General features: G+C 46.7%; 1 protein-coding gene across 6 annotated transcripts in view; it reads left to right on the top strand.

The window, feature by feature from the left end:
* Window positions 1–5,927, top strand: part of FBXO10 (F-box protein 10) — an 86,345-nt gene extending 80,418 nt beyond the window's left edge. For all 6 annotated transcript variants that reach the window (XM_006021457.3, XM_025201421.1, XM_025201422.1 and 3 more), the window contains 2 exons: window positions 1,875–2,056; window positions 4,077–5,927. In XM_006021457.3, the coding sequence (XP_006021519.2) occupies window positions 1,875–2,056; window positions 4,077–4,254 (360 nt within the window). In that variant the 3' untranslated portion in view covers window positions 4,255–5,927. The remainder of the gene's footprint in view (window positions 1–1,874; window positions 2,057–4,076) is intronic.
* Window positions 5,928–12,015: the final 6,088 nt, after the last annotated feature.

Genomic DNA, 12,015 nt, shown 5'->3' with positions numbered 1-12,015 from the left:
TTTTCCATGATAGAGCAGTTCCAGTCAATAGTGACTGAGGTAGGCAGCACTTCGCTTGTCTTTGGCAAAGACCAGCTTCCTTCTCACATGCCTGCTTTCATTAGCTAGTGCAGGGGTCGGCAATGTTTTTAAAAATACCCGCAGCCTCACCTTGCAAGATGTTGGTGCACCAGGGGTGGACAGCAGGGGAGCTAAGAGGGACCCGATCCCTGTGGCAGCGCTCCCCAGCCCCTTCCCCACCATCTAACCTGAGGCCATGCTCTGGCACCTGTGCCAGGGGTTGCCTACCCCTGAGCTAGTGTTTCCACTGCTTTTAGTGTGTCTAACCCAGGGAGCCGCCAGCCCTACCAGAAGCCAAATGCAGCCCAAGGAGCTCTAATATATTGTCAGCGTTTATCTTTGCCTTCACTACATTTGTATGCCCGAAGGCAGCTGCAGAGCTTAACATACATTGTTCTGTGTCAGCCTGGACAACCAAGCTACATGGACCACAGTGTAGCATTGCACGATGAGACTTCCAGCCACTGCAGCCTGCATCATTGTATTAAAGCAGAAGGAGCAGCATTTGCTTTGACCTTTTTTTGCAAATTAGATGCAAAGGCCCTGTCAGCTCCTGGACAGTTGCCAGTGTTACCTTGAGGATCAAAGTAATCTTCACTCTCATTATTGATGGGATATAGCCATCATGCACTTCACAAGGCCCCAGAATAAGGATGCAGCAAGCCCCACAGCTAGGCTATTGAGGTGGTTACTGTCTTGGTTCTATCCATGAGCAAAAAAACCCTTTTGAAAAACATTCTGATCAGGAAAACAGTTAAATAAGTTAAATAAGACTTATGGAAACCCCAGTGCCAGGACGCCCCAGCCCCCTGCTTGCCCTGAAGGAGCTGATGAGAATTCAGACAGCAGAGGTCCAGTGGGAGACACTTATGGAAACCCCAATCCTACTTGCTGCTGCTGTTTCTCATTCATGCACTGGCTGGGATCCTTTACCCATCCAAGAGGAGCCTGAGAACAAGTAAACAGTTTATCTAGTCATGGGCAAGAAGAGTGACAGCAATGGGAGCTACTGCTCACAGACTCAAGCTGAGTCCTGAGACTGATTTCTGAAGCAGGCAAGGGGTGCTAGAGCACAGACAGGCTTGGGTCTGTTGAGAGTGGAGATGTGTAAACCTACCTTCAAACTGCTTTAATAAACAAGAAGCAACAGTGGGTGTGTGGAAGGAGTGACTGCCTTGTGTAGCGCTGAACTGTTTAGCTCAGGCCCAAGTCTATGCTAGAGCTTTCTGCTGGCATAGCAATGTCAAGGTATTACAGCTCCAAGCTGATGCAACTAGGCCAGGAAACACCCTGGTGCAGAAGCAGTTACATCAGCCAAAAAGGGCTCCTATTGGCTTTGGCTCCAGTTGTTTGGGGAGGTGGCTTAACTATACAGGCAGAAAAACTCCCACTGCCATACTCCCATGTCTCCAACAGGGGACACTACTGTCCCAGTTGCACTGCACCTGCACAGCTACAGCACCAGGCTCCATAATGTAGACAAGACCAAAAGATTTAAAATAGTGCAGCTTTGCTTAGCTGGACTGGTTCTGTTGGGGCCATTGACCTGCAGTTCATCCACTCATCTAAGCCCCTTTGTCATTTTTGCCCTATCCAGGAAGATCTTGTGTTTAGGCTTAATGTCAAGTACATGCTTTAGTGCTTTGCTGAATCAAAGCTGCAGATGCTAAACAATCATGAGGATTTTATTTCACGCTGACAATAGGCCAGAGACAATGTGCCAGAGACAACTGCAGCAGTTAGCTCATTCAAATATGCCCCAGGCCACACAGTCCACTGTCCTTGTTCTCTCATTGGGATTTTCTTTTCCCCAGGTAACCAAGAACAGGATCCAGGCATTGCAGGATTATGGGATCTTGATACTCGATCAAACCAAGGGTCTGGTGCAGGATAACCTGATTTACCAAGGAAAGTCCAAAAAAAACATTTTGCAGCAGGTGTCAAATGCCGAAGATTGCATTGTCCAGAACAACAAGCTTCTCACCTTCAAGAGAAAGTAAGCCACTGACATAGTGGTTAGAATGAGCCTACAGCCCAAAGCAACCCCTCCCCGTTCTGAGGACCCCCAGAAAACCATAAGCCTGTTTCATTTCCCTGTGTTTTATCTTGTTGAGGCAGCTATTTGCAGACATGAAACATCTCAGAGATTGTAAAATCAACTTGCTGTACTAATTGGAGCAAGGAACCTTTGCAAAGAAGTCTGGGTAATGGAAAGAGAGGCAAATCTAATTGGTTCTCTTGCCTGGGAAGCCATCCTCTCCATTGGGGATAGGACAGTTAAATGAGAGGCCTGGCATTCTTGTTCCCATGCTAGGACACCAGGTACTCTTCCACTGGCTCTTCCCGAGAGATATCTGATCATACGGAGGGCTAGCACATTCCCAGACGTAGGTACTACTTTGTTTTCTGTGGTCTGTGAGTGAGATCTGCAGAGGGGGAGATGCACATTTCAGAGCAAGGGTGTTAGAGAGCGGTCAAGAAACAGGGGGTGGAACTGTTGGTTCCCTGTGGGTGCCATGTTGTGAGCAGGGAGTTCCTTAAATGCTAGGAACAAGTTTCTCCATTGCCAATCCCAGGAGCTGTATCACTTTTGTTACCTTGAATGAGCAAAAGTCTCTGGTCACATGAGCAAAAGTATGTGCATTTCTCACCCTGGCAGTTTCCAGGGGTCTCTCTTGAGTATCTGTGTATGCCAGCAGTAGCACTACCATGGGATTGCTAGATCAGCTTGACATGCAGGGAATTGTGAGAAAAATCTTGTGTCTGAGAAACCCCAGGACATACTGCCACGGTGGGAAGTGGCTGAGAAACTGATGTTAGATGGCTCTCATTCTGATACTTGGGCGGGTTGTTAGGGAGATGTCCAACATCTCTCCCAACTATACAGTTGATCCAATGAAAGATAACACCAAAAAAAATTGCTTCTCCCATATTTCCTAGACCATCACGGTCGTAACACCACTACAGTTCACTTGGAAAGGCTGAGGCTTTTGACAGAATCCTCCAAAAGGGCTCTGGAGTTCCAGATTGCTCTCCTGACCATGATCTGAAACAGGCCAGTTCATGATGGTATCATGTAACCTTTGGAGAGAGATTACAGGCTGAGGTATCTGATGGTATGTCTCTGATGGGCTACAGCACAAAGCCCTAAGAGAGATCAAGTACTACAGGTATTTCACTCAGAGCTGCTACTTGTCAGACCAGTGAGCCTGTGTGAATTAGAGTCCTCAGAGGCTGGGTCTGTTGCTTTCCATTGTTTCAAGGCAAAACAAAACAAATATTTGGTGGAAGGTGGAAATTTGATGGGATTGGGACTATTCCAGGTATTTGTTCGTTACGATCTCCTGAGGCCAAATCTACACCGCAAGGTTTCGTTGGCAGAGCTCCTTTTGCAAGTATATGTAGTGGATCCCCCTGAGGGCTTTTGGCCAGTACAGCTATATTGGGAAGTCCTTTGTAGTGTAAATAGGATCTCAGTCAACAGGTACTATTGAACCCTCAGCAGCTTTTATTTCATCACAGTACAGACCTGTTCTTCCATGTAACAAGTTTAGCCTGGGTTACTGTAGATTGATTCCCTGCCACAGCTTACCTTCCCCTATGCCATCCCATCCCTGATGCTGGCGTGCACTGGTAAGAGCTGTCCAAAAATAGCAAACAAAATTGCAAAAACAGTTTTGAATTCACATCCCTCAACTTCCCTTTTTGTCAAAGTTTGAAACACCATGGAAATCTCAACATTCCTTGCATTTTTGTCTTGCTGCTTAAATGGAATGAAGTATAGATGGTGAAATTTGCATACACCTGATCAAGTAGTTTTCTAAGTTTGTGCTTTAGTTGGAATGAACATTTTTGACAATTTTTCTCTAGAAATAGTCAAATTCATAAGAGAACTGTGTCCCAGGGGGGATGGGGTGGTAAATGGAGGTCTGCCACTGGCTGAACACGGAACTCTATATTTCCTGACTGCATCCCAGGTAATGAACACTTGTGGGATGTTTTTCTGTCCCCCCCAGGTCTGACATTGCATGGACCCTGGAGAACCCTCCAGCACGACCTCACATTGAAGTAACAGCCTGCGGAGTCTCAACAGCAACAAACAGCCAACGCGTTACAACCATGACAACTAGGATTGCGGCAAGGGTGGACGGGGGGTGCCACAACAACGGGAGCATCTTCTGTACTATTCTTTGATTCCCACAAAGGTTTTCTCAAGTGTCTTTTTAGAGACCAGGCCAGGAAGCTTATCCTGTGGGAGGAGGAAGAGGATTTTGCTCTGTGCTCTTCATTTTAACCTCCTTGTTTTTATCACTCAACAATTTGGCTGCTGATGGAGCTTATAGTGCATTCTTATCAGAAACAGCAGGGAGACCTTGCCATCAGCTCTTCTTTTCTATTTGACCCATGAGCTCACTCCTGTGGCAATTGCCAGCAGATCAGTTGCCCTGGATAAAGCTCAGTAATGCCAATGTGTAGCTGTTTGATGGGTCTGGCCTACTGTCTCCTCAGTAGCCTCATGATGAAGCTTGGAGTAAACTGTTTTTTTCCCCCAAAGAACCGGAACTGTTCCCCAGCACAGAAAGAAAGACTTGATCATGAGGACAAGAATGAAAGCTGTTTGCTGTTTCTCAAAGTCTTGAATTGATTTGAAGCCCTTGGCAATGCAGGACAGAAACCCAACAACAACAAAGTAGGCAGGATTTTGATTTGATTATTTGTATTTTCTGAATTTAAAAAATACATGTTTGAGAACCTCATACTGCAGACCTGCTTTGTCAACAGCCACCTGTATTTGTGACAAGAGTGCAGGGTTTTAGAAACTAAAATTGTGTCCTGTGTAATCTGGTTTATCTACAGGGAATAACTGCTTATAACAGTTCTGAATTGTAGCATAAGATTTGTTCTTGGCCTTTCTGATGGACCTATGTCTAGATGTTAGCTGAGTCCTAACACTGGAGATGAGTTAGGACCAGATCTGCACTGATGCTAACATGGTAGTGAACGAAGAGGAGCAATCAGAATAAAATTAGGCTCTTTTAATCACTAGGAGTCATCCACGATAGGGAATTGTTCACGGTAGTCGGGAAAGTGATTCCATGACTAGTTCCCCTTCAGCCAATATTGCTACCAGCTAGTACAGATGCAACGTTGTCCACCCTGTTTTCTAGAATTTATTGAGATTTCTCAAGCCAATGTATCAATGTCTGGACACAGATGGATCCCAAAGTGCTTTTGCAAGGATGAAATGAGGACACACGGTTCAGCTGGTAGATCATAGTGACTAGAGGAGGGGAAACTGGGAAATAAACCATGTCTAGTGCTGTATCATCAGAGTGAAAAATCCTTTGCCCTGAGCCTGGGTTCAGATGGAGATTGTCTGTGTAAAATCCAGGTGTGACATCTGTGCTTGGAAGTCGGTCACCTTCTGTGTGAAGGCTTTGCAGTGTGCCTCCCTAATACTGTTACAATTTAGGAAGGGTAGTGGGGTAGTATGAAACTGTTGCTGCCTGCTGCAGTATGTCAGAGTTGCAGTTTGCTCTTTCATACTTTTTACCTTGTGCCAGATCCTCAGCTGATGTGACCTGGGATCAACCCATTGGCTTCAGTGGATTTACACCAGCTGAGGGACTGGGCCCTTCTCTTCAGGGGAGTTCCTGCTGGCTGTTTCTTACCCATCTCGCTTTCTGTCATTCACACCACATGCCAGACCTTTGGCAGCTACCAAATGATGTTTCTCCATTGACATCCCTATGGACATTGTAATCAGCTGAGGATCTGACCCTGGGTTATTTTTTAAAGAAAAACCATTGATTTGTGTAAGAACTTTTGTAATAAAAAATGTATATGACAAAAATAAACACTATATTTTAGAAGTTGCAGTTTATTCCTCCTCAGTTCCTTTCCAAAAGCCATGCAGGCAGACAAATTTGCACGTTGCTGATGACATTTTCCATGGATTACAGAAGTGTCTGCATTCTCAAAACTTGGTTCCCAGGCTGAAACACTATCAAGTGGCCTGTTTTAAGGAGAATGGTGGGTGTCCATCCAGGTTTCTACCCAAAACCAGCTTCCCAAAATCATTAGGCCCTTCCAGAAATACAGCCCATGCTACTGATGCCAGCAGGTCTCAGAAAATGTGGGCATGTAGTAAAATAGGAGTGCATCTGCCTCAAAAAAACACATAGACTTACTTTAATTTTATTTTTCAAGAAAAGATTGCATAAAAAATCTAACACTACATTTCCAAAACCATGTATGAAGTGCAGCACTGGTGACTACCCTTAGGAAAACTTCACTGATTCTACAAACAGCAGAAACCAATATGATTTTCTTAGTTACAGTAATTTAGCCAAACTCATTAAAACTCTTTTTCTTTTGGTCATTTGATGCTGAGTGAGGGCCTTATTACACAGTAATTTTAAGTGGCTTTTAAAGCTCTTAACCCTGGATCGGCTGTATCTTATCACTGCTTAAGTGGTGTGTTATTATTCATCTTAAAGTTATGCCACCCAAGAGCAGGATTTTCTCGAGTCTGCCTAATTTTGCTCCTATTCCATTAAGGTGTGGCCATTCCAGACTAGCTATTCTACCTAAGTTGAATATCCCAGGATGCAGTGAGCCCTCCTGAGTCAGGGCAAGGATGCTGGGATACAGTGGGGCTGGGGACAGTGCTTCTGCCCTGCTGCTTCTGCTGGGCAGAGCCAGGGCCACAGCCCTGGAGCACCCAGCAGTTGTGATGCCTCCCATACTGACTCACTGCTACAAATGCCTGGGCTGGACTCGGGCTGTGGTGCCTGCAGCCGGGTGGCAGGCTGGTGCTCACCCCTCCCACTGACCTGCAGTTGAACCTCCACCCAGCCCTCCACTCCTCTGCAGTGTATCCCCTGTCAGGACCCAGACACACACCACAGTGGAGCCAGGTGGCTGGAGCAGGGCAGAGCTCGGCAGCTACAGCGCAGCAGGTGGAGACCAGTTCTCACTGACCCTGCGCTCTGCCACGCTCTGCAGGGTCTGGCCCCTAGTTTCCCCCACCTGGCTCACCCAGCAGTGGTAGCGGTTGGCAGATACCTGCAGCCCTGAAGCCCCCCATAGCAGCTGTATGGCTCTGGGCACAGAGCGCTGGGTTCAGCGCTGCCCATCCAGGCTGGGGCTGCAGAGAGCAGGTGAGGCTGGACTTGGTCACAGCCACTACCCAAGCCCAGCAGGAGTGGGAAGTCCCATCCCTGCATGCCTCATCCGCCACCCCCCTGAAAGATTCCTGGACCACTGGGCCAGACCCTGCACAACCTGGTGGAGCATGGGGTCAGTGGGAACCAGCTTGGGCTGCTGCACTGCAGCCATCAAGCTCTGTCTTGCTCCAGCCACCCAGCCCTACCATAGCATTTGTCTAGGTCCTGGGGCCCTGATCTTTTTCTTTTTTCCCCCCTCCAGAACTCATCCCCACTCCCCCTGGCACTGCCACCACCTGAGCTCTGAGGAGGTCAATCCTGTTTGGAGCTCAGGCAGGGGCAGTGTGTGCGTGTGGAGAGGGGAGACCCTCCAAAGGAAAAAAGGATCAGGCCCCTCGGAGCTCAAGCAGTGAGCCGGTCCTGTTTCTAGCTCCTAGTTCTGACCCTGCTCACCAAGCCTGTAGTGACAAGTCACAGCTGTGTGAGTGAAGGACAGCCAGAGATAGTTTTTTTGTCTTAAGGTATGACTGCTCCACTAAGCAGAAGAACACTAAGCCGATTAATACTTGTTCAGCTTACAAAATAAGGTGTAACAAGGCCTAGTTCCAATGCTTCATCTGCACTTAAGGCTAAACTCATAATACCACCACCAGACCATAAAACCAGGGCTTGTCATCAGATGTTGCATGCTCTAGGGACTAGACTTTAAAAGGCGTGTGCCCCAAAACAGAAACCGTCAAAGACAGCAGGCTTCCTAACTGACACTCTTGCATTCTGAAGACCAATGATTCTTAATCAGGGTGCCATGAGATCCTTTTAAGGGTGCCACAGGGTGCTGTGCAGTATTAGCGCTGTTAGATGTGCAAACACATAGACACAATTTGTAAGATTAAACCCAGAGCTTTCAAATAGGAATCCAGTGTCAAAAAACATTCTGATTGGTTGTGGTCTCTCATCTGTTGAAGTGAATTCGGATTCATGAAAGCTTGTGCTCCCTCCTGCCCCCTTCTCTATTAGTTTATAAAGGTGCATATCTACCCTGCCTTTTTGAGTTTTTTGCAATAGAATTTCACTGTTTTTTTTGTATTAAAAATGAGTGAAAGCTAAGACCTGACATTTTCCCAGGTTGTCCTGACTCCAAAAAGATTGAGAACCACAACCATAGAGAGCCCCTTTCACATGTGAAGCAGACGCAAATTTCATAGATTTCATAAATTTCATGGAATTGTCAGACTGACCTAGGGAACAGCAGCCGTTAATCGCTGTGCCCAGCAGGTCACGAGCTTAACTGAATCAGCACAAAGAACTGAAGCATTTAATGCAAATAATTCTATAATAAATGTGTTTATAATTAAAAAGGATTATTTTCTACAATCAATTTGCTTAGGGCATTGTACGCAAGAAGCATTCTGGCTCTTAGAAGCCTTCCTTTATAAATCTAGCTATACATTTCCTCTGGCAACATCTGCAAAATGTGTTTCTTCCCCAGTCTCCAAGAACAGCTCATTTGCTTTGCCTGAGGAGTGGGCAGAGTAGGTTGTAATTTGTTTACAATGTCCATTCTCTAAATATCCAGGAAAAAATGTGCATTTAGAAGGGAGATGTCAGGTAGTGGTATAATATGATTCTTCTGCAGAAGCAGCTGACCTCAGTATTGTAACAGCAACTTTATCTTTGCCTGAGCTGAAACAGAATCTGTCACGGGCAGGATACGGCAGCAGACATTTGTGAGACAAGATAATTATATCCATGACAAAGCTCCATCCCACTCATGGAAATGGAGACATAGTCCCAGACAAACCTGTAGCAGCAGGAGGTAAAAGCCTGTTCACGATGCTCCCAATGTACAGGTTGGTGTTGTAGGCTAAAGCACAGGCAGATTTGTTCTGTTCACAGGCATCATGTCACCCTTGCAAACCACATGGCTCTGATATCTCTGCACAGAGGGAAGGGTCAAGATTGCTTTCAGACCCCTCTGCATGCACCTAGCCTGGGCTGGGTCTAGAGGTGTAAATGGGCAGCTATGCATGCCGTGTGGCAGTGGGGCATGGGACTGCCATTGTCACTGGGTAGCTGGTGATGGTGACAGCCAAGTCAGTGACTGCTCTTTCCTCCCCCACCACAAGTCAGAGCCTGGGGCTAGTGCCCTGGTTGACCTCCTCCCTTAGTTACCTCTTGCTTCAGGTGTAATTCAGAGTGGTCTCAGTGCTGTTATCATGCTGTTTCTATGGTCCCCAAAGCAGGGGAGACTAGCAGGCCATGCTGGCCTTCCCCTTCCCTGTGGGGAGTTGCTTAGCAGTCAGGTTCTGGCCAGGCTCTCAAAGGAAGCATACTGCAGCCTGGTTTCCCTGCAGGGCCCAAGCTGGTGGGCTGCCTCAGAGCATACCTCGCCCACATGCATATGTGTATTTGAATTCCTACACAGCCAGACTGCGCCTGGCAGAACGACAAGTTCCCAAGGTGCCTGAAGTTTGGCACTTGCCTGAGCAGCTCAGTGCCTGCCTCCTACCCAGGCCAATGTGAGGGGGTTGCAAATCAGGCACTGCTCTGCCTGCATCCTTAGAGCAGGTCCAACATGTACCAACAGGGCTGGGCTCTACACAAAATGGAGTTGTGGCCACTTTCAGAAGGCAGCTGGAAGAGGAAGTGGTGATGCTCACCTCTGATGCTCCAGCCAAGGGGTTAGAGCACACATTCAGGACACGGGAGGCCTCCATTTCCCTCTTCAAGGGGTTCAAGCCACATCTTTCACTTCCCAAGACTATCAGCCTTGGGCATCCTCTGTCCTTCCTGTTGAAGGCAAGTCACTGCACAGAAAGGAATGCAGGGTCTGTGGGAGCAGAAGGGCAGAGCACAAGAGAAAGCCGGCCTAGTGGTTAGGACATTCCCCAGGGACAGGGAGGTCCTGGTGTCTGGTATTTATGGTAAGGACCGTTTCTGTATTTTACCCTCCAGTCACTGCTGAATGTGAAGCATCATCTTAGGAGTGCCTAGAGGCCTTGGCCAGGCTAGAACCTTTTTAAATGCAGGGCTGATGATATTTCATAGATTTCATAGACATTAGGGCTGGAAGGGACCTCGGAAGATCATCGGGTCCAGCCCCCTGCCCCAGGGACAGCAAGTCAGCTAGGGTCAAAGGATCCCAGCAAGATAGGCGTCCAAATGTCTCTTAAAAGAGTCTAGAGTAGGTGCTTGCACCACCTCCGGTGGCAGTCTATTCCAGGTCTTGGGGGCTCAGATAGTAAAGAAGTTTTTCCTTATGTCCAGCCTGAAACGGTCTTGGAGGAGTTTGTGACTGTTTGACCTTGTCATCCCAGGGGTGCTCTGGTAAACAGGCGTTCCCCCAGATCCTGATGTGCACCCCTTATATACTTATAGGCAGCCACCAAGTCAACCCTGAGCCTGCGCTTTCCAGGCTGAAGAGTCCCATGGATCTCAGCCTCTCATCATAAGGCCTGTTTTTCCTGCCCTTAAAGAATGCGGTCTGCTCTTCCTTCAGGAAGCAACAGAAGTTTGTTTTTCATTTCATCCCTTGGTGGAACCAGCCTTGGGCCCTTTCTCTGCATTTGTGGAAGGATTCGTCTTATCCCAAGACTGCAGTACACTGTACTTCTATGAGAGCACTTTCACCATTCTGGGTATAAAAATTCCCCAAGTTGGATAAATTGACACGGTCCATGAGAAGCTGAAGCAAAATAACCAAACTGAATTCCAAATAACCCAAGTTGTTGTTTTTTTTAATCCTTGCTTCCTCATTATCAGAACAAGCTCCAAGTAGAGTCATTAAAAGAGCTAATTAACCCTGTTGCCATCTTGAATCTAAAAGTCTTCTACATTTCCCCAATTAGACTTTCCCCAGTAGCAGTTATGGACCTTCAATCAAAAACTTGGTATCGATCATCCTCAACCCATAATCTCTGGGGGATTAATTAGCCCAGAAACTTGGGTACGTTTTTTATCACTTTTAATGACTGGCTGTTCACAGAACTTGCAGAAGAGAGCAATAAAAGGCTACATCAGATCCCGGGAGATTTCGTGCGTGGGCGCCAGGGGTCTGAGTCACTCTGAAGCAAACACATAACAGCAAATAAAAGAAATGTGCTCTGTCTGCCAAATGCTGTTTCTGCTTCTTTGGTTTTTCATTAGCTCTTATTTTTGGGCACAATCTGGAGCCTTTCCAGAGTCCCAGATCCCAAAAGCCTTGCTTAAGACAAAATTGTAAAATTTTCAAACAGATGCATCTTGTTACAGGGCAATGTTAAAGTGCCTGAGGCCCAAAGTCTTCTGAATCCAGCCCTGCACATAGTCCCAGCTGAACTCAATTGGTGTTGCTTCTGAAAATCAGGTTATTCAGAGGTACTGAAATATGGCCCTAAAAGCCTTTTTTGTAGATGCCCCACTGCTCAATAAATAAGAAAACAGGCAGAAATTAACTTATTCCACAGCAGAAGTTTTGTTTTCTCTGCTGAAGGTTCAGAGGCATGTTTTCAATCCTTCTGCTTGCTTTGCATGTCATCAATTAAGCAAGTATCTGCTACGAGGAGAAAACATGCTTCACTCTTGCAGAGAACAGATGACTCTGTAGTGGAGCGATTCAGCTGCTGTTTTCCAGGACCTTGAAACAAACCTGTGAACAAAGACCCTTGGGGTAGAGATTTGTGAGGTTTCATTCATCTTCACTCCAGTGAACCCTTTCCCCTTCCACAGATTCTAAAGGGAGAAGGGACCAATTGATCATTTTGTTGGACCACCTGCACAACTCATCAGAGAACTCCTCCCAGTGATT

Source organism: Alligator sinensis, unplaced genomic scaffold (genome assembly GCF_000455745.1).
Source record: "Alligator sinensis unplaced genomic scaffold, ASM45574v1 scaffold434_1, whole genome shotgun sequence".
Taxonomy (NCBI): Eukaryota; Metazoa; Chordata; order Crocodylia; family Alligatoridae; genus Alligator; species Alligator sinensis.
The sequence above is the reverse complement of the archived record's forward strand: the minus strand, read 5'-3'. Positions and strand labels throughout refer to the sequence as shown.